Source organism: Phocoena sinus, chromosome 4, assembly GCF_008692025.1.
Source record: "Phocoena sinus isolate mPhoSin1 chromosome 4, mPhoSin1.pri, whole genome shotgun sequence".
NCBI lineage: Eukaryota > Metazoa > Chordata > Mammalia > Artiodactyla > Phocoenidae > Phocoena > Phocoena sinus.
Genome location: NC_045766.1, coordinates 15089156 through 15111926, shown reverse-complemented (window position 1 = coordinate 15111926; position 22771 = coordinate 15089156). Strand labels below are relative to the sequence as shown.

General features: G+C 52.3%; 1 protein-coding gene across 2 annotated transcripts in view; it reads left to right on the top strand.

Moving 5' to 3' along the window:
- The window catches only part of RAB6B (RAB6B, member RAS oncogene family), a 53215-nt gene that overhangs the window by 12397 nt on the left and 18047 nt on the right, over positions 1-22771 (top strand). The window contains exons 1-2 of one of the 2 annotated variants that reach the window (XM_032630654.1): positions 4235-4261; positions 13841-13899. In XM_032630654.1, the coding sequence (XP_032486545.1) occupies positions 13870-13899 (30 nt within the window). In that variant the 5' untranslated portion in view covers positions 4235-4261; positions 13841-13869. Of the gene's footprint in view, positions 1-4234; positions 4262-13840; positions 13900-22771 lie in introns of those variants that run through there. The other variant, XM_032630653.1, reaches the window with a different exon arrangement.

Here is a 22771-nt window from a genome sequence, read left to right as displayed (position 1 = left end):
CAAAATTAGTTCCAGAATCCTCTATGGCTCACACCCTCTGTGGTGCTGCTTTGGAGAAGGGCTCCTTAAGGACCTGGAGCTTGTGGGATGGGACAAGTGAGCCTGGATACATCTTCTTGGTACCCAGGCGTCCAAGTCCAGGGGCAGACCTGAATATACGCCCAGTTTCTTGTTCCCCAGCATGGCACTCCAGCTGCCCCAGTGCCTGGCCAGCAGTCATCTCTGGTCCACAAGGGCTGGAGACAAAGAATCCTCCTTGCCTGCTGGGTGGTCCTGTGCTCACTCTCAGGCCCAGGGGTCCGGAGATCTAGAGTGCATCTTCCACCCCCGAAACAATGGTCCTCGTCTCTAAACTTCACCTGGAAGGCCATCCCTACTCTCCAGGTGAATCTTGAGCAGGTGCCCTTGAGCCCATGCTGAGGGCAGGAGGGGTCTTCTTTCTATGACTGAATGGGGAGGTCTCCACATCCACTCTTCCCTCACCAGCTGGCTCTGGACATGCAGGGGCTGGGATTGTGCCCATTTCCTCTTCGGCAAAGCAGCAAGGTCCACAGAGTGAGCGCTGTGTGAAGGTGTGCAGGGACAGGAGGGGGCGCTGGGCCCCCACAAGTGCCGGGAGCAGCTCCCTGTGCTCGGGGAGGCCTTGGAGTCAGCACCCTTGGTCAGCGCCAGCCCAGGGTTCCTCTGAAGGATGCCATGCCTCCAGCAGCCTGTGACCTTGAGGCCACCTTCCACCTGACCAGGCAAGCTTGATCTCATGGCCAGGCAACAGCTGGGCCCCCTTGGATGGGGGCTGTGGGTCCACTGTCACAAGGCCCCTCTGACTGGACCTCAGCTGATAATCTGGAAAACACAAGCCATGGCTCTCAGCGCTCTGTCTGCGCATCGTCACTGCCCCACTGTCCTCTCCCTGTGAATGAGGCTTTTAATAGCAATGCCACCAGCAATTTGCCTTAGGAAGAGAAGTATAAATGTGAGCATGTACGTATATTACTTTGCCAACCTCCATGCTGTGGATGAACCAAGAGTTCCTCTCAGTTTAATAAACTACCAAATTGCATTAACACCAGCCTTGTCAAAAGATCAGCTGGTGGTGGGAATTTAGCATGTGTTTCTTCCTTCTCTCAAACGTACATATCCTCACTATGGTTGAATTCTTCACAGCACCCATGCAGCTACTCAGACATGTGACACGATTGGCCAGCGTAGGGTCGGACTGGAGTTGGGCTGAGCCTCAAGTCAATTGGAATGGAGTGCATCCTGCCCATCCAGGCCTGGCTGTCCAGGGAAGCCAAGCCAGAGTGTGTGCACTGCAGGCAGGAGCTCCTGTTCTAGCTGGAGGTGGAGAGTGGCTAGCACTCAAAGCTAGCAGGTGCTGCTACTGCTGTTGGGACCTGGAGGGGAGACCCAGAACCTCTTTGAAGCTGAGAAGAGTGTTCAAAATGACTCAGTGAGGTAGAGAGGGTCCAGACAGTGGGTGAGCTGGCCATGGTGGGGAGGAACTCTGCAGCCCATATGAGCTGTGTGCTCAGGCTCAGGTGGTTTTCAAGAAATCCTGAAGACGTCATCCTTGATGAGGTTCTCAGTTTCGTAGCTAAGACACCAGGGGTACTAGAGAGTTCCCCCCCACGCCAGGGCTTCTGGTGCTTGCTGGGTTGAGAGTGAGAGAGAGAGAGAGAGAGTGTGTGTGTGTGTGTGTGTGTGTGTATGTGTTTGCATGCATCTAAGTGAGCATGAACTCACTTAGGTGGCATAAGGCTCTAGGTGGTTATGCCAAGGTTCTGCCCACCGAGCTGTCCTGTCCAGGCTTACTCCATCTCCTGGCCTGTGGTTAGAAGGGCTCACAGCAGTTCCCCAGTGCCCAGCTAGGTCCCTGTTCTTGGTGAAGACTGTTGATGCCAAGTACAGTTATATTCTATTTCCTTAGGAAAATTTCACGTTGACCACAATGTTTAATCAGAACAAGCCATTTCCTGAATGTGTGCAGAATCTGAGACAGGGATATAACATACATATGTGTGTGTGTGCATAATTTTAAAAATCATCATATTTCGTTTTTTCCTTTAACTTTTTATTTTGACATAAGTTTAGGCTTATAGAAAGTTGTAAGACTAGTATGAAGACTTCTCACATGCCTTCCACCCAGAATGTTAACATTTTACTGCTCCTGTGGGATTCATAGCACTTCTGTGAGGTAGACACTTCTGCCTCCATTGTACAAATGAGGATGCTGAGCCTCAGAGAGTATAGTAACTAACTCCAGATCACACAGCAAATAAGTGGCAGAGCCAAGATTAAAATCCAGGCCTGTCAGTTATGTGTGACCATGTGTGATGTAAGCATGAGTGTGTAGGTGTCTTGCTCCTTCTGCCCAAAGAACTTCCTTTCTTGTGTTGTAGATCTGCTAGCAAGAAATTGTCTTGGCATCTGACTTCTTTATATCAATTCCATTTTTGAAATATTTTTGCTGGGTATAAAATTCTGTGTTGACAATATTTTTCTTTCAGTACTTCAGAGATGTCACTTCATTTTCTTCTGGTTTGCATGGTTTCTGACAAGGTAACAAAGATTTTTATTCTATATTTTCTTAGGCCTGTGATCCAATATATTCTTGTTATTTCTGTTTAAACAGTCAGTTATCTTTTAAAGAGATTTCAATGATACAAAAGAAATCTTACACATTTTCCCATGTAGTGACCATTCCCTGTGTTCACTATTCCTTTATGTGGACCCACATTTCCATCTGGTGTCATTTCACTTTTTCTTGGAGTACTACCTGTACAGATCTGCTGCTGATGAATTCTGTCAGCTTTTGAATATTTGAAAAAGTTTTTATTTCATCCTTATTTTTGAAAGATGTTATATAGTATATATCTGAAAGTTACAGAATTCTAGGTTGATAGGTTTTTCTTTCAGGACCTTACAGATACTGCTCCATTGTCTTCTTGCTTGCATTGTTTCTGAGGAGAAGTTGCTGTCTTCTTTATCTTTGTTTCCCTGTATATAATGTGTCATTTTTCCCTGGCTACTTTTATGATTTTCTCTTTATCACTGATTTGGTGCAATTTGATTATGATGTGCCTCTGTGTGGTGTCTTTTATGTTTCCTTTGCTTAGGGTTTGTTGAACTTTTTGGATCTGTGGTTTACATTTTCTCTCAAATTTGTAATATTTTCAGTAAAACTTTCTTCAATTCTTCGAGAACTCCAAATACATGTATGTTAATCTACTTGATGTCATCCTATGGCTCACTAGTGTTCCAGTAATTTATTTCTATTCTTTTTACTCTGTGTCTTATTTTAGATATTACTCTGTCTTCAAGTTCATTGATCTTTTCTTCTGCATTTAATCTGGGATTAATCTGTTGCTAACCCATCTAGTGTATTTTTCATTTCCCACATTGTAGTTTTTACTTCTAGAAGGATGATTTGTGTCTTTTTAAATACCTTCCACATCTCTGTTTAACTTTTTGAACATATGAAATGCAGTCATAATAATTGTTTTTTTAAATATTTTTGTTTGCTAATTCTAACATTTGTGTCAGTTTCGACTGATTTTTTCCTCCTTATTAAGGATTTATTTTATTGCTTCTTTTCGTGCCTGGTAATTTTTTATTGGATGCTAGACATTGTGAATTTTGTCATGTTGTGTATTGGATGGTTTTTGTATTCCTATAAATTCTTAGGATTTGTTAGCTGGGACTGGAGTGGTGCTCAGTCTGGGGCTAATTATTTCCCACTCTTGAGGCACAGCCCTTCAGAGTTCTCTCCCCAGTGTGCCATGAATGAGGAAGCTTTTCACTCTGGCTGGTAGGAACAGGCACTATCCCAGGCATATGTAGATGCCAGGTGCTGTTTCCTTTTTAATCCATTTGGGTGGTTCTTTCCCAAGTCTTGAGCAGTTTCTTTACACACCTTTGCTGATCAGTCCTCAGCTGAAGACTTAAGTGAGCCACTTCGCAGACCTCTGGTGTTCTCTCTCTCTCTGTGCACCTCTTTCCTCTCTTGTGAACTTCGGCTGACTTGTTTTCTCCAGACTCTCAGCTCTATCTCCCCATTCCTGGTGCCATGTCCTGAAGTTTTCTCAAGGCAACAATTTGGGGGCAGTTGGGGGGCTCACTTGATTTGCTTCATGTCTCTCAGGGTTTACTGTCCTTTACTGCCCTTATGCACTGTCTTGAAAATCAGTTTCATATATTTTGTCTGTCCTTTGATTGTTTCCAGTGAGAAGATAAATCTGATGACCAGAAGCTAACATCTTGGGTCTGTGTTTTTTCATTTAATCATTTATTTGTAGGGGACACTGGTCTGGGCCCATGAGTGAGAACATTGGCTTGGACAGGAGTGTTGTCTAGTTAGTATTCTATTTTTTTTTTTTTTTTTTTTTTTTGTGGTACGCGGGCCTTTCACTGCTGTGGCCTCTCCCTTTGCGGAGCACAGGCTCCGGACGCGCAGGCTCAGCGGCCATGGCTCATGGGCCCAGCCGCTCCGTGGCATGTGGGATCTTCCCGGACTGGGGCATAAACCCGTGTCCCCTGCATCGGCAGGTGGAGTCTCAACCACTGCACCACCAGGGAAACCCTAGTTAGTATTCTTGATTTTCATCTGTGATGTTCATACAATTAATTATATAAACGTAAATTTGCTGCATGATTTCTGCACTCTGGAGTCTTTGCAAGAACTTTCTGCTATCTAGCTTTTATTACAAGCTCATCATTAACAGCTAGTTTGGTCTTGTCTTACGAATACTGAGAATTGTACAGTTGATCATGTTAGCTTTTTTTTTTTTTTTTTTGCTCTGACCTCCAGAGAACTCAGGCAGTTTCTTAGTCTGACTTTAATGATCGGGTAATATATTTTAAGATGTATGTCTGTGAACAAACTTTTTGCTCCAGCCTTCTCTTTTTAGCTTATTTATCCTTTCCCTTATATCCCTCTCAAAATTCTTAGTTGCAAATAAGAGAAGTCTACTCTCACTCTCCAGCTGATTCAAGCAGACAGTGTATCAGAGCAATGACTGGGGAGCACAGAGTCTCTGGGAAGGTCAGAGTCAGAGAACCAGGCTTGGAGCAGCAGCCTGACTCACACCAGGACTTGTCCAGGGGTAGACGCAGTCCCTCTGCTGGGTACTGTCAAAGGCTGGTGTTGAAACCCACATCAGAATCCAGGGACATCCCACACCTCACTAGATTCATGTCGGTCATTTCTGGTGAGTCTCACGTGAGCATCTGATGGGAGAAGTCTAGGTAGGATGCCTACAACAGAGCTGCAAGGGATGCTCTTGCATTAGGGAGGATGGCTTTAGACCTCCCCAACACAGTAGGGGCATTCAGAGGAATTGGGCAGCTATCCACTATTGTTATTGATAGGTAGCTACTGTATCCTGATATTATTTTAAATAATATAGTCACCAGTGATCCTTTTGTGGGGGAAAGAAGGAGAGGGTTAACCCAGGCTATCAGATGAGTGTGAGCTCTCCTGTGCACAGCAGTCATGCCAACGCACAGCCTGGTGCACCCTCCCTGGCCTCTGTGCCCCTCCGCCCTCCCACCAGAGCAGACAGCGGAGCACAGACCCTTCTTGGGCTCTCAGGGCTCTAGGCCTGTGGGGGTGGGAGTGGGAATGGGATGAAATGTTTGAAGGTTAGTGAGACCCAAGGGTCAGAGGGACTCCGCCCACAGCTGGAAATGAGCCCCTCCCTTGGTCCTTTAATCCAGCTGCATTTCAGGCTTGGTAAGCATTGTCACTCGCCTCAGACTGGCAGCAGCCCTTAAAGACCATCAAGCCTGACCTCATTGGAATAATGACCTCTTAGCTCAGTGAGCGGCAAAGGTGAGATAATATGTTGGTGGGGGAAGGGAGTGGATGACACCCCACAGCGACTGACCCAGGGCAGGCTTTCCTGGCATCACTGGGCTCAGACAGAGCAGATGCGGACAGTTGGAGGACAGTGGGGAAGCAAGAGCGTCGGGGATGGACCAGGCTCCCAGCTGGAGCAGGAGAAAGGGCCTGGGGACCAGCCCCTACCACTGTCCTGCGACCACTCCTTCCGCTTCTCCCCCCTCCTCCCTCCTCGGTTCTGTCTTCCCTGGGTCCCTGGGTGAGGCCCAGGTGACTGAGCATCCTCTGGCAGAGGGAATTAACACACTTAATTAAAGTGTCCAATTAAGAGCTTTACATATTTCTTAATTACCGCCTGAGTCTTTGGGGGGATGGTTTGAAATGGGATTTTCACGTGTTTCCACATTTAGCCTATGGTGAGCCAGCCAGCCGCTCAGGGCTCAGGTAGGAGCTGGCAGAGCCCTGTTCTGCAGCAGCTCTTCTGAGCATGAGGTGGCAGGGTGGGGTGTGCAGCAGGAGCCCGGTGCCCAGCCCCCCACGCTTCTCCACCTTGCAGGAGGGCAGGGCTGGGTTTTCTGGTTTGTGAAAATAGAACAAAAGGAAACAAGGATCAGACAGATGAAGCTGGTGTCTCCAGCTGTTTGTCTTATCACCACAGGGCCTGGGGGCTGTGCACCTCATGGTCAGGCCAGGAATGGGGGACTTTGTAGGCAGGGAGGTGCATGGGACTGGTGGAGCCATCTCCCCAGGCCCCTGCAGGGCAGGGACACTGGACCAGGAAGGGACTGGCCTCCTTCCCAGCACTCCCCAGCATTTCCCATCTGTGTTCTGGAAACTGAGCTGGTGGGACACCTGAGTTAGCTGGGCCCATCGTAGGAATGGGTTGCTGGTCTAAGCCCTGGGGAAGCAGATTTGCTTTTCAGCCCCGAGGGCCACCTTGTGACAGCTTCGGACCTTCTCTGACCTGGGCAGGCTGATGGGGCTATGGGCCAAGAATGCAGAGACCCTTTCCCTGGCATGGGGACTGCTTTCCTAAAAACACAAGTGTCTGAGAGGTGGGCAGCCCGCCAGGGCAGCCTAGAGATGGCAGTGAAGTCTGCTACATCTTTCCTGCCTGCCACCCTGGGCCCAGCTCTGTGACCCTGAGGAGGACCAGGGGGGACTCCACTGACCATCCAGCAGCGCCCCTGCGCTGGTGTGGGCGGCAAACGTGAGTGAGCAGCTGGGCACAGATGGTGGGGCAAGGTTTGGGTGTGGCTCGGTGCGGGGGGACCCCAGGGGTGGGGCACACGCTGCCGGGTCTTGGCAGACCCTCTACCAAGTCTCCAGCGAACTTCTTGCGCTCTGCCTCACATATTGCCCCATTTCTGGCCCTCACGGCAGTCTTTCCACCTCCACCCTCACCCGCAGTGGAGGTGACAGGGCGGAGAGGGGTGCTTCCTGGAGCAAGACTGTGTCGGAGTGGGAGTCTGGGTGCTCACAGCCCACTCAGCTGTCAGCCTGTGGCCCGGGCCCCAGCCATGCCCGGGAACTCTCATAGGCACTGACCCCAAAGCCCTGGGAGTCTGGCTTCACGTGGCAGCCATGGTGAGATGCGGGTAAGGGACAGCTGTATGCAGAGCACACCTCAGCCTCACATCACCAGACCCCTCTGGTCCCTCTCCTGGGAATGCTGTCCCCCTGATGCCTTGTCTTCACCAGTCAAGACCCAGCCCAAATGCCACCGCCTGCAGGATGCTTCTGCAATTCCCCAGCAGAGAGTGGCCTTACCTTTTTGTTGGCCTCTCGGTACCCCCTCTCAAGTTGCCTCACATCTTAGGTGTTTGCACCTGAATCTGGCTCTGCCACTGGGTGAGGGCTGCTGTAGGGCAGAAGGACATCTGCTTCTCACTATGAATTCTGGGCCTAGCCTGGGCCTAGCACAGAGTAAGCCCCCACTGGGTGTTTGTTGAATGAGTAGAGAGGCCTCACGTCCTCTGCGGCTACCTAGAAGCCACCTGAATGTACAAAAATCTATTTGCCTGGGGCCTGCCACTGAGATGGGGACTGGGGCCCATGGGAGGCTGGTGGAGTGAGTGGCCCCCATCAGTGAGGTCCAGGTGGGTGCTGCTAGCTGGCTATGAAGGGCCACCTTGCACTGGTTGAACTTCCAGGGTGTGTGGAACCGAGCTCATTGGGACAGCCCACGGGTTTGCAAGACCTCTGGGCCTGAAGCTTAGATGTGGGTAAGGAAAGGACTGTTCCGTGGTGACATCATTAATGGAAAATAAGCTTAGATCCTCAGCTCATGAGGTTGCATGATTATTACCCATCATTATGTAATGATTTTTTTCTGAATGTAGTGCTGGTATCTGTGCTTTGGTCTGACAATTTTAAAGAAAGCTTTTATGGGTGACCTGAATCCAGAGTGATGACTGGTGTTTGCTTCTTGTCCAGTTCGCTTGGGCTTAAGGAATGGCCCCATCGTGCCAGGTGTCAGGGAGGCATCCTGGGCTCTCCTCTGAGTCTGACCAGTTACTAGGTCCTGTCACTCTCCTCTGCTCCCCACTTCTCCCCAGCGCCACTGCCTATGCTTTAACTGAGATCCGCCATCCCTCGCTGGATTCCTGCCCCCAATCTGGCCCCTGTAGGCCCTTCCCCACTTAGAAGTGTAAGTTTTCTTCCTAAAGCACAGAACTGTTGCTCTGATTACCTAATACTCTATAACAAACCACTCCAAACTTAGTGGCTCAAGAGGATGAAAATATTTACCTTGCTCAGGAATCTATAATTTGGGCAGGTCCTAGCAGGGAAAGGGTACCTCTGTTCCACTTTGATGGCTCCAAGGTTGGGGCTCGAGTCATCTGAAGGCTCACCCACCCACAGGTCTTCTGGCTGTTGGCTGCTGGCAGGAGGCCTCCGTGGAGGTTCTCCCACATGTAGGCTGCCTTGGGCTTCCTCACAGCATGGTGGCTGGGTTGAAGGGCTAGCTTCCAGAGTGTGAGGGAGCTGGAGCATTCCAGACCGAAGCAGTGCTGCCTTTTCTAACCTCGCCTCGGGTCACACACGGTGCCATTTCTGCCACAGTCACGGGCCCACAGATTTACCTCTGGATAGAGTGTCTGTGGTATATTGTAAGAAGAGCACATGGTATGGGGCATATTTTGTGAGCCATCGTGGCCATCATGAGCTGCCACACCTTTCCCACCACCTCTTTGCTTAAGACCCTTCGGGAGCTCCTGCCACCCCTGGGAGAGAATCGTGCTCCTTGGTGTGGCCACATGGCCTGGCCATCTAGCCCCTGGCCCACCGGGCTTGCCTCTATCTGTCCGTCCCTTCCCTTCCTCTACAACTGGCCCCAGAGATGGATTTTGGTTTAAATCAACTCAGTGACCACACGTAGCTTCCTTGAACAGTGCTTGTCGTTTACCCCTCTCCTTACACACCTGGTCTGGCCCCATTTTCCCTGAGCCAAAGGACAGGGGAAATGACCTTGACCTTGTTGCCTCCCATCTCTTTGCACAAGCTTTTTATCTTCCTGCCTGTGTGCATTTGCTCCTGCTGTTCTCTCCGCCCGAAATACCTGGACTCCTCTGACCCCCGCTTCCCACAGTTCAACAGCTGCCCTTGCAGCCTTCCTGATGCCCAGACCCCTGAGCCCCCCGCCCTTTGTGATCTCCTGCTTTGCTGCTGGTCAGACCTTCCCATAAACCAGCGCAATGTCATTCGTGAGGTGAGGTCTTTGGCGTCATATCTGGTTTTATATGTCAGCTCCACAGCTTCCCAGCCATGTGACCTTGGGGATACGAACCACCTCACTGGATCATGATGAGGATTAATGAGGAAACCTAAGAATTTCTTGTCTGGTGCTGAGCAGAATCCCAGTAAGAGTTAGTGTTTCCATTCCTTCTTTCTACAGGCTCCTAATAAGTGCTCAGGAATGCATTTTCTCACCCTCATTTGGGTGAAAGAGGGAAAATGTCTCCCTGCGTAATCATGTGGGATTAAACCACCAGAAGGTTATAAGCATATCACTGAGCCATGAGCAGAGAGAGAAAAGCTCAATAATGATTGCCTGCTTATTTTTAATAAAATCCTTCCAATAGAGCTGAGTCTCTGCCCTGGGAAAGAGCTCCACGTTGCTGCAGTGGTGTCGGAGAGCAGTTGTTAGAAGGGCAGTGGGACAGTATGACCTTGAGAACAGGGCTGTGTGGGAGGACGGCCCTCCCACAGGCTGCAAGGGGCCTCAGAAGGGCAGGGGGCCTCAGGGGGAGGGTCTCCCACCCCTCCCCCCGCCCAGCCCTGTCTGAGCTGCTTGAATGCGCTGTCCTCTTGGACCTCCCCTTGGCTGGCCCAGTGGTGGTGCCCTGTCAGTTGACGGCTCCAGCTGTCGCGCTGCTCTTTGCGGTGAGACGAGAGTAGCCAGGTAGGTGGGCTGTGCAGGCTCTTCATACCCAGGTTCCAGCACCTTCCACCCAGAGCAGTTGTTGAGGGTGGGGTGTGGGGTCAGGAAGTGCGTGGGGCGGCCCCTTTACGCAGCCAGCTCCTTTACGTGATGCCAGGGCAGCAGTGGGCGAGGGGCTCCTTAGTAAAGCTCTGCCTCAGGGCCCTAGGGACAAAGCATGGAGGCACCTTTCCTGCTGTTGGTGCTGCCTAGCGTTGCCTGGGCTCTGCTCTGAGGGCTGGTTGGTCCCTTGCAGGCTGGTGAGCCCCACCCTGGAGCCCTGGGGCCATGGGTCAGGGTGGAGGCCTGGCTCAAGTTGGGGCCGGGGCAGGACACACCAGCCATGGTGTTGAGGCACACTTGCCAGCAGTAAAGGGTGCACACTGAGGCCGCGGGGAGGGTGAGCAGTTAGAGGCCTCTAAGCAGGGAGGCCAAGCTGACAGGTTCAGACAGGGTCTGAGCCATGTTGTCCTGGCAGCCATGGAAAGAATATGGGTGGTCTTGGGGAAGCTCTGAGGCAGGGAGGAGGGGGGCTTCTGCGCTGAGAAATGAGAAAAACCACCTAGAAGAGTGGGAAGAAATCATCCCCTTTTGATAACGAGGCTGTCATTCAGTCCAGGCCTCAGTTGGTGTGCTGGGCCCCAGGTGTCCTAACCCATCCATCCTTGCTTTGCTGAGCCCTCCGTTTGCCCAACCTGTGCCTGAATTCCCAGTTTCTGGCCTTGCAGGTTGGGTCAAGCACTGCCTGAGTAGGGAGAGGCCCTGCCTCCAGCCTATCCCAAGAAAAAGGTGCCTTGACTTGGCAAGGCTATTCCCGGAGCTCCGTGACATCTACGGTGGTGGCAATAATGACCCAGCAGAATCCTGAAACCCAGCATGACCCAAAGACGCTGAGGAGCGTCAGGGATAGGAGCTCAGTCCCTGGGCCGACCACCTTATCCTTGCCCTGCTCGGCTCTGGCCCTAGGCAAGGAGCTGTCAGCTCGTTTCCCCTTGTATAAAATGGGGGTGCATGAGTACCTGCTTCAGGGTTGGGGACTAACCAGGGTGGTCTTAAGGGCTTAGTACAGCGTAGCTGCAAACACAGAAGTCCTGCAAGCTTCAGGTAGGCGGGTGTCCCGTCTCCTCTGTTTACTGCTGTCGTGTAAATCTGTGGCTGGCACAGCCTTGGGGTGTGCCTGACGCACTCCATAAATACAGGGTTCAGGTGTTGCCTGTTACGGTGACTGTGAGAAAGCTCAGAAAATATTGGCACTGGCCAGGACCCCACACCTAAAAGTTCCTCCTGCACAGTCCCAGGACACTACTTGTTTCTTTGGCATTTTCTCCTCCCACCTAGCAGTCGCCCTGCAAGCCACTGTGAAGCCACTGGCAGTGGCTGGCGCCCCAAGAAGGGGAACTTGGCAGAGAAGCCTTGCAGGGCTTTCTGATCTCTCAGCTCCTCCGTGAACCTCCTGTTCCTTTAGTGGCTTTTGGGGATTCCGCTGTCTCTCCTCCCTGCCTGCTCAGCTGCCCCAGGGGAGAGCCCGCTGGAGAAGAGGACCGTGTCCCTTTCGCCAAGGTGTGAGGTGCTGTGTGTCACCACAGAGGGGAGCTACCAGTGGGCCCTGCAGTACCTCTCTTCCCGAGGAGGAAGGAACTTTCCATTGTCTCCTGGAAAAGGAGGATGCCGTGCGCTCCCTGATTTCATCCTCCTCCTGCTGGCTCGGGTTGCTCCACTTTTCACTCTTGTGGTCGGTCCCCCCTCAGCAGTTCCCAGCCAGGCCTTTCTGTGGCCTCAGAGCCTCAGAGCCAATCCTCCAGGTGTGGGAAGCCCCCACTTCTCACCTTTGTGTGAGTTTGAGTGGAGATTTAAAGCAATTGGAAAGTACTTTACAGATTTAACTTTTAGTAGAAGCTCAAAGGGCAGTTTCCAGGTAAACGTACAAGTGATCCTGGGTGTATTACTGCTCACCCCAGAGATACTGAGAAGAAAAACGAGGCTATTCTGACACCAGCGGGTGTACTGCAATTCAGTCCTGGTGCTACGCGCTCTGAGCTGGTGTCAGGCTGCCCAGGTTTAAGGGCACAGTCCCCAACTAGATTGCCACCCACCTCAGACGCAAGCTGTAAGTGGGGTCCCCAGGAGCAGTCGCACTTCTGACCAGCTGGCTGCAAATCTGGGGGTGCCCACGACCCTCCTCAGGTTCCATAATTCACCAGAATAACTCACAGAACTCAGGAAAGCACTCTACTTACAGTTTTAATATGAAAGATACAAATCAGGAACAGCCCAATGAAGAGACGCGAAGGGTGAGGTCTGGGAGGGCCTGGAACCGAGCAGTGTGTCTTCTCCCCGGGGAAGACAATTGCCCTTCCCTTACAAGTGCTGGCTGTTGGGAGAGGATTGCACTCACCTGGTGCACTACTGAGGCTTCCGAACTGGAAAAGGACTTTTCCCAGAGGAACCCCATTGGGTTGCCCTGCTCCGTCCAGGCAGTGACCAGCCACCCTTCCAGGCCCAGCCTGTGGACATCCCGTCCAAGAATCGGGGAGAGGTGGAATGAGAGTTCTTGGGCGCTGGCTGTCTTGCGTTCCCTGCCAGAGTTATCTGTCTTCAGCAGCCCGGAGCACAAAGAGCTCTGAGCTAAGCTCAGCTGGTCCGGTCCCCCTCTGAGCCTCCCAGGGCCATGGCAGAGACTTGGTGGGACGGAGTAGCACTCCATGCTGGGCCTGACCTAACAAATATTCCTATCGCCCTTCTTTCCCACCCAGATGCTCACAAATGCTGCAGCAGGCATTTCCGCCACAGCCAGGCCTCAGGGGACCTGCACAGGGTTAGGTCAGAAGCCAAACCCTGCAATTTGGGAAATTAGCAGCATTTATAGGATTCCCAAGAGACTTCCTGGTTCTTTTAGCCATACCAGTGGTTCTCCATTGGAGGTGTTACTGCCCCTTAGAGGGCATTTGCAAATATGCAGGAGAGTTCAGGCTTGTCACGGTGACGGGGGATCCTGAAGGCATTTACCCAGCAAGGTCCGGAGATGCTAAACATCCTGCCAGGAGCTGGACAGTCAGGCACACGTTATGAAAAATAGTCCTGCCCAAGAGAGACACTGGGGAGTCATTTACTTCCCCTGCCCTCTGGTTCCTCATCAGTGCCCAGGCTGAAATAAAGGAGCATGTCTCCATCCTAGCCTGTGACCAAGGGCAAGGCAGTATTTCCAGGTGAGCGTGGGCCCATGTGACAGAAGCATCTTGTAATGCACACACTTGCTCGGATTCTTCATGTATGGCTCTTGCATCAGTTGGGCTCTTATGGGTCAAGGAAGACTTGGATTTGGGTGGTAAGAGTTCACCGGGCGGGGGATGCCTCCTCCTTGGTGCCTGGCAGGAGCGCCACCGCAGCCCACCCAGTGTAGACTCGGCTGCCTCACCTCAATGTCCCTCTCTGGGGGTCCCACCTCCCACTTCTGTTTCTGCTTCTCATCTTTTCCTCTGGGCTTTTTTGTTTCATTATCTGTTTTTGTCACATGAAATGTGTTTAGAGGAGCCTAGCTCGGATCACGGCTAAACCCCTCTCTTCTTGTTGTTTTACAGTCGGGAAGACGTCTCTGATCACGCGGTTCATGTATGACAGCTTCGACAACACGTACCAGGTGAGTTCCTGGGTCCCTGCCCCCCACCAAGCCCCGTAGTGTTTGCAGCCTTGACAACCACCTGGACACCATTCCAGCCTCCCTCCCAGGGTTGCTGATGCTAGGATGAGAGTGGGGCATTCCTGGGACCTAGGGCATCCATCTTGCCTTGGAGGAGCTTCCCATCTGCACACTGGTCCCAGCCCGGTAAAGACCCTGGGCCCTTCTGAAGATCCAAACCTCAATAAGGGAAATGTTTCCAGTAGAGAAAGGACACCTTTCAGTCTGTGTTCTCTTGCCCCCCATGGCAGGTCTAAACCATGACAGTGTTTGGTTTCTTGGGGGCATCACCATGTGGAGGAGGATGGGCAAGAAGCAAAATGAGGGACGTGAAAGAGCAGTAGGAGAACTTGCTCCTCCAGCGTGGCTGTGTGCTGGACCTTCGTGAGTGCGTACACATGCACACACACACACACACACATGCACACACACACACGTACACACACACGCCCCCGCCACACACCCACACACACATGCCCCCCACGCCCCCATGCCCCCCCCACGCACACACACACACATACATGCGCACACACACGCACACACACACCCACGCCCACACGCGCATGCGCACACACGCACACACGCACACACACGGTTGCTGGGACACTTCCTTCCCTGGAGAGGCTGGTGTGATGGGCCTGCACTGCTCTACATGGGCAGGAGGCTGGATAGAGTGACCTGTGTGCTCCTGGCTCTCAAGGGTGTTCTGCAATCAACCAGAGGTGGCTCCACGTAGCCTAAGGCTGAGCTCTTGAACGTCAGTAACATTTCACTTTCCTGTCACCGCTGATGAGCAAATGAAGTGAATTTCCCCTGCAACTAAACCTGTTATCACAAGGCACCAAACTTAATCATTTCAACTATTTTTAAGAAAAAATATATTGTTTTCTTCCTTAAGACAGACACAAATAATAATTCAGTTTTCTAAGCCAGTGGGTTCTGTGAGATAGTAGTTCCAAGGGATGTTACTGGATGTTAGTTCCAGTAGGTGTTATTTGAGGGAAAAAAGGCAGGGAGAAGGGTTCGGGGCTTAGGGAACACTGGTGAACGAAAGTAAATCTACTTTTCTACTGCAGGACTTCTCAGGGCCTTTTACTACATCAGTGTATGGTTTTGATTTGCTGAAAGAGAGATGTAGTGTGCAGGATCTCCCAGATGTATTTGGTCATGGAATCCTTTTGTCATCGAGTCCTCAAAGGATAAATATTTATAGAACACACCGGGGACTGCTGTGCTAAGAGGCCTCCCACATCCCGGGACCTACAGAGCCTGCAGAGCACAGCCCACCACAGATGACAGTTCTGTGTCTACTCTTAGTCTGTCTGTCTCACTCTGGACCAGTCAGCACCTTTGCCTCATACACAGCTCCTTTCTCTGCCTCCCTCTAAATCCCTACTTTTCCTCTGCTGTCATCTGAAATACCAGATAACTAGTGGACTTGGTAAGAATTGACCAAAGGGTAAGGACATGGGGGCCCCGAGTGATGTACACAGCCTTGGACATCTGCTCTGGGATGATTATCTCAGCCACACTTTGTCTTGCTTGGTACAGGCCAGGCTCTGTACCACGGCAGGCTTGCAGAGCCCTCTCCTCTCTGCAAGGGGAGTCCTACTGCGTCGCTTTGCATCCGAATCACAGCTCTAACTTCAGTTCTTAAGTCTGACTTGGTATTTGCAGATTTGTGTGTGTATTCATGTGCATGTGTGTGTATGTCAGTGAATGATCTCACAGATATTGATTATTTGATTTTTCAAATATTAAGTTACTTATAATGCTTCTTGTTGATGTCTCATTGATAATAAGTGATGCCCTTGGCTGGCTGGTGTTCTTGGCAGTGGTGGGCAGTAGAGATGGCCTCAGAGCCTTTGCAGTGGTCTTCACTGGTGTGGATCAAAGCCTCAACTCCTCCCCATGTCGTTTGAGTCTCCAGTGTCACCTCCTATGGCCCACTGCTTGTCCCATATCCCGTGGTCCAGCGGGCCTGCCTGCTTGCTGCTCCCCACTCAGTGACACTGTCCCACTTCCATGCCTTGGCTCATGGTGTCACCTCTGCTGGAATGCCCTTCCCTCTTCTCTCCTCTGCTGTGGAAAATTTCTCTGACTCATCAAGGCTCAGAGCACATGTTTGTCTGTGGTCAGGACCCTCCTCATGCTCTGCACCCCTCCACGGCTCCATCTTCCCTAGCACACTGTCCTCAGGGCTCCTTTGGCCTCCCAGCCCTACAGGAACTCCTACTGCTCTGGCTGCCGGATGGGCTCTCAGCTTGGCTGAGGCCAGGACCCCTCGGATCCACCTCTGCATTCATGGGTCCAGAGCAGGGGCCTGCCCACAGCTGGTGTCAGCTGGTGTCAGAATCCACCACAGTGGCTTCAAGAGGCTCTGTCTGCCTTGGTTTTTAGACTCCATCTGACTGAGCGGCCACAGTGGCCCAGTGTCAATGTCCAGTGTCCTGGCAAAAAGTGAAGAAAGCCCAAGTCCCTCCCCACTGCAGGCTTCTCTGACTTTTTTTTTGGCTGCAGGTAGAATTTCTCTCCCAATACCCTCTAAGATGGTAGTTAGGCTGGGAGGCTGGGGCTCCAGTTGTGTGCGCACACAGGCCCATTTTCATGAACTCTCTGGAGATGGAGAGGGGGAAATGTTACTTTTTCTTAACATGGTGGCAGAGGCACTTGGGAAGTAGACAAGATGCCCGAGGGCCCCGGGGGATGTTCCCAGTTGTGCCCCCATATGCTGACCACTCCCCAGCACTGCCCACAAATACCCTGTGTACCAACCAGTACAGCCCAGCAGAGCGCCCCTGTCCTCGCCTTGATTGGCTGAGGTGCCCAGAAAGTTCCCAGGGCAGATCCACCGCTCCACCCCTCCCATCCTTATGTGTGTCTCTGGCTCTGTCTCCCGCCCCCTCCCCTATTCACTTATTCTGACAACGGATGTTTGTCAAGTGCGACTCTGTTTGCAGAGAAGTGGGAGAAAATGACCTGGCCACAGAATCTGGCCCTGCCCTGAGCTGGGCATGGAGGGTAGAGGAGGTTCAACCTCATCCTGGGTGGCAGTGAGTCCTCCCTCTGTCTGGGGCTGAACATGCCCGAGGCCCCAAGGAGCTGGCATGAGGACCTGGGCACGCAGAGCGCAGTTCCCCGCCAGACCTCTCCGTGGTCCTGTCCGCCTGGCAGGCCCAGGGGAGATGCTGCCTTGTTGACCCGTGGCCTTGGGAGAGCAGGTCTCCTGCCGCCTCCTGCGTGGCATTTCCCCTGCACACACGTGTACCTTGTTCTCCTCTTGACATGTGCATTCCCCAGCCTCTCACCACCCACCTGTCACCCCATCTAAATCCACTCACTTAAAGAAGCAAAAAGTCAAGACTTACAGCCTGGTGAGATTCGCGTCTGCAACAATTCTCTTGTATAAAATCCCAACTAAAAAATGTCTTTCAAAATGCACTAAGAAGAAACCCCTGGTACCTGCGCCATGATGAGATGTGACCCTCTCTGTGGGCCAGACCCCCTTTCCCCTCCCAGTGGCCAGTGAAACCCACCTGTGGGCCTGGCCCTTGGTCCACCTGTTTGAAACCTGCACTAGAACCAGAATGGGAGGTTTCAGCCCCCCAGGTGGTGGCTGTGGGTGAGAGGGGAGAATCTGGGAGCAGCCCTCTTCCTGGGGTTTCTCGTGGGTCCCCCATCTTGGCCGCACGTTAGCATTACCTACTGGGGGGATGACTGGAGATGCACAGGCTGGGTCAGGCATTAGCATTTTTAAATCTCAGAGGTGACTGAGATGAACTGATAACCAAGGCTGGAGCCCCCGGCCTGTCCCTAGACCTCCCACCACAGCACAAGTTAGGAAAGCAGCCAGTGGGTCCCGGCCCCGCTGGGGCTTACCTAGGTGCTCCTGGGAGTGTCTCTGGAGGACTGCACTGGAGCACTCCCTGGGTCCCACGGTGCCTCCGGGAAGGGGACAGCATGGCTGTGTCCACTGTGCCCTCACAGGCCGAGGGACTGCCTGAGTTGCTGTTAGCCCCTCAGTGATCTGGGGGCTTTTCTCTCTCCCCGCTAGCTGTGTATTAGTTTCCTGGGACTGCTATAGCAAATTGCCACAAACCAAGTGGCTGAAAACAGCAGAAGTTTATTCTCTCACAATTCCAGAGGTTAGAAGTCTGGAATCAGCAGAGCCACGCTCTCTCCAAAGGCCTAGGAGAGAATCCTTCCTACCGCTTCCAGTCATTGGATTTAGGGCCCACCCTAAATCGTGGATGATTTTTCATCCTGAAACCCTTGACTAATTACATTCACAAAGACCCTCTTTCCAAATAAGGTCACATTCTGAGATTCCAGATGGACAGAATTTGGGAAGAGGACACTCTTCAACCCACTACACAGTGTCCCAGCACCTCCCAGTCTGATCCCATTGGGGACCCCTCCAGGCTCCAGGCCCCTCTGGCGCTTCACGTGCTACTGGCCCAGCATCTGACCTGGGGAAGCCATTTCCCCAGGAGCCTATCTGGCAGCAAGTCTTTTTGTTCTTACAGGGCTTTTCAGAATGATCAGATGTTTCTTTATGTAACATTTGTAAGTTGATTTAATAAAGTAAGTAGGTTCACTGGGGCCTGGTCATTGACGCCATGGAGCTGCCCATCTGGCTGCTCAGTAGCCCCCAAACCAGCGCCTGCCCCACCCCGACAATTCACCCCTGCAGCACGGGCGCCCTTTCAGGGGAGCCGAGCTCCTGCTGGGTCCCACAGCAGCACATCCCAGGTGCTCAGGGAGGGGGCGTTTGTGATGACCATGGTATGTGAGGGGTCGTCCGTGTGGGGCTGGACGCTTTGAAGTCTCTCTTTCTGGGGCAGCGAGTTCTGCTAATGCTTGTCCAACCAGACTCAGGAAGGTGGTCTGGAGGCTGCCAGGCTTGGGCAGCCAAGCCCTACACCTAAAGTGTCTCCACATCGCCTTCACTGGTGGGCCTGAAGTGGGCCACAGTGAGGAAGAAGGACCTGGGGATGGGTCAAGCCAGAATGTCCTCCTTGGACACCCAGCCTCACACTCATGGGCGCTGCTCTCTGATCCCCCCCACTGCCGGGGCCAGGGAAAAGGAAAGGCCTGGGGACTTGGCGGTAGGTTGCTGATGGCACTGAGCACCTTTCTGTCAGGGGGTCACTGTGAGGAGATGAGTGAGCCCACACAGAGCCCACAGCAGCCAAGAGAGACCAGGAGACAGGGTTCCTTCTGATAGGTGGGGAGGGGCCCGGGGCTCCACCTTGAAGAGGAGGTGCAGCCAGTCAGACGAGTGGATGGGTCGGCACACAGGGTCCAGGGGAGATGGCTTTTGTGGCCACAGCATGGAGCACTAGGTCAGCAAGAGGCAGGAGGTTCAGAGGAGCCACATGGTGTGCTGCAAGGGCACCGGGCAAGGCAGCTGGGCCCTTGGCCTACGGGGTGCATGGCGCAGCATCTGTCCCATCTGCCAGGGTGTGTGTGCACATCGTACTGTGCTGGGCACCCAGCTCTGAGGGCAAGGTCCAGTTGTGGGGTGGCCAGGCTGCAGCTCTGCAAGGACAGATCCTGGGCGGTGGGCGGGTAGAGGTGAGGGGGTGGGCCTCACGTGGCCGCCCTACCCCCCCCCCCCCCCCCCGGGGAGCATGGTCTGCGGCTGGAGTGCTGACATGGGGCTGAGGCTCACGTCGTAACCAACACTGCTGTCGTCGTCCAGGTACTTCCCTGCTCATCCTCCCATTCTCTCATCCTACATTAATGCGTGAAGCTCGTCAAGAGTGTTGTGGTCCTTGGGGGCGTGGAGCTTCAGACAAGGCAGGATCAGTGGCTGTTCTAGTGGGTGTGGAAGGCTTCCTGGAGGAGAGGGTGGGAGCTGAGTGGGAAAGGGCAGGGAGGATCTGATGCCACTGTGTGGGAGGGAGGATTAGTACGCTGGAGGAGAAGCCTTGGTGGGGGCCCCAGGTGCAATGATCCAGTGCTGCGCATGCGTGGGGGGCGGTGCCGGGGCGGGCTCTGCCTTTTTGGCGTGGAGGGTCCTAGCGGGCCTGTGGATGGGCTACTGGCTGAGCTGCCTTTTGACTTTCACGGCCTTAGGCACTTTTGCCTTCCAGGGCACTTTGCTCCTTCCTTCATTAAAAAGCTCTCTCTCTCTCTCTCTCTCTCTCTCTCTCTCTATATATATATATATACACACAAATATATATAATGTATGTAAATTATATTTTATAACTGTATTGTTATAAAGATGAAGACAATACAGGCTGGATTCATTATTATATGTCATTATTATTATATTCATTTTTTTCTTTTGATTTTAAAAGAAATTAAAATTTAAAAAGTTAAAAAAAAAAGAACACAGGGCTTCCCTGGTGACGCAGTGGTTGGGGGTCAGCCTGCCGATGCAGGGGACACGGGTGCATGCCCCGGTCCGGGAGGATCCCACGTGCCACGGAGCGGCTGGGCCCGTGAGCTGTGGCCGCTGAGCCTGTGCGTCTGGAGCCTGTGCTCTGCAACGGGAGAGGCCACAACAGTGAGACGCCTGCGTACCACAAAAAAAACCCCACATTTTTCTGGGCCTCTAAAAGTACTGTGGGTTCCAGGGTCTGTGCCTGCTGTCCCAGCGGGTAAGTGGGCCTAGTTGATGAGGCTGTGGAGGCCCTAGGAACTCAGCAGGGTTTGGGCTTACAGGGCAGGGAATGGAGAGCTATTGTGGTTCCTACGGTGGGCACCGATGGGATCAAAGACCCCAGAGTTTGCAGGAGACAGGCCTGTGTGCCCCGGCCAGGGCAGGGATGGCAGTTGCGGCAGGGCCCGCAGACTTGGATGCAGCTCTGTGAGTGGAAGGGCGGAGCATGGGAGGGAGGAACGTCACTGAGCAGTCATGCATTGCTGCGTGGGATGTGAGTGAGGGGCCTGGGCCAAGCCCGCGCCTAGACACACAGGACAGTGGGAGGGGCGAGTGGACAGAGTAGGCCTGTGGGGTGCAGAAGAGGGAGAGGAGTGGGCCCTGGCTTTCTGTCCAGACACCCCAGAAGAATATCGGTGCCATCAACGCAAAGCAAAATGAAAAGTTGAGTGGGAAGTGATAGTGGAACAGTCAAGTGAAGATGTTTGAAAGTGGCTGTTATGTGGGTGGGCCCAGGAGACAGACGCTGGAAGGATCTGGATTCCTGAAGTCCCAAGAGCTACTGAGTTTTCTGGGTCAGACTGTAGAGAGCAGGTGGAAGGCCAGGAGGAGGGGCCTTTCCCCATAGAATCCAAGATGCCACGTATCCCCAGGTGGTGTCCAGGTAACCACCCGGCACCTGGAGAGACAGGGGCAGAATCTTCCACCCCTGTCGAGGTGGTCAGAGTGGGGTCACACAGAGGAGAAAGAGTCAGCACATCCTCTTATATCAGCTCTTTTTTTCTCCTTCAAAACAATGCTGCATGCAGATGCCTGGGTTCAAATCCCACCTCTGTCGCTTAGCTGAGAGATTCCGGGCCAACATCCCAGTTTCTTAGTATTGCATTTTTTAACCTGGAAATTATTTGGATGGCATTTAACCCCTGCATCACCTAGACCAGTGGCCTCAAACTTTAGCAGTAGGGATGTGGTTAATTTGTATTTAAACCATAGCTCATGCAGGTCTTAAAGCCTGGGTGATGGAAAATTATAGGCCAGAAAAACTGTTGATACAAATGTGCATTACCACGCTCTATATAGAGAGCGAAGCAAACCAACAACTCCACAACAAACTAAGTTGGTAATGATGAAGTGAAGCTAACAATAACTTACTAACATAGTGTGTTCATGGGAAACTGGGGGCCTCCCAACCATGCTTGCCTGTGCAGAGCTCTGGCACTCTGCCAGATGCTGCCAGGGCCCCAGACTTCTGGTAGAACACTGGACTCCGTCTTTGGTTAGCTCTAGCAACATGGTGATTTTATCATATTAATGCAGTAGAGTTCCACCTTTTGCAAACATTAGGTTCTGTGGTCAAAATGTGAGGTGACACTCTTATATAGTGAAATGCCCCTGAATGCCAGGCGGCTTGGCAAGATGACCTTGCCCTCAGACACCCACTTGGACACCACCAGTCACCCAGGTGCTCCTTTTGGACGTTTACCTGGGACTGGTCTGAGGGCAGACTTGCTGTAACATCTTTTCTTTCCCTCCCTCCTCTCCTCTGCGCTTCTCTCGCTCTTTTGTCAAGCATATTGCAAATTAGGTATGAAGTCAGCCTCTAGTAGAGAAACCTGACTAACCTGGCTTAAACAAGGAAGGGCTTTGGTTTTTCAGGTGCCAGAAGTCACGGTAGGACTTGAGGTGGCCCAGCTGCCCAGTGATGCCATCAGGCAGGTCCCAGACCCCTGCTGTCATTCTATTCTGCCTTCTTGTTCTGTGGGTTATCTTCATGCAGCCTGGCTCCATAGGTCACCTCTGCATTCAAGGCAGAAAAAGATAGCAAGAGCTTCCCTAGAATCCCCTCCCCCTCCAGCAGACTGCAGCTTATGTCGTATTGGCGAGAACTGAGTCACATGATCACCATTATCCTTTAGAGAGGCTGGGAAAGCAGCATTTCACTTTTACAGTTTCCAGGCTGGCAAGGGAGTAGGAGGTTGCCAGTTGGTATTGGGGGAGTCCAATAGCACCTGCTAGCGTTCATAAGTGAAGTGACCCCATCATGGACTCTGACCCAGGTTTTAGTAACCCTTCCTAATTCACTTCATAGGTTACTCATAGATAGCTCTTAGATACCCTCAAAAGTCCATCCCCCAGAACATCTTTCTCCCTAAGAGATGAGGAGAGGGCTGATGCATTGCATCCATTTGTGAGCCTGTGGGAGACCTCCAGGGAGCTTCA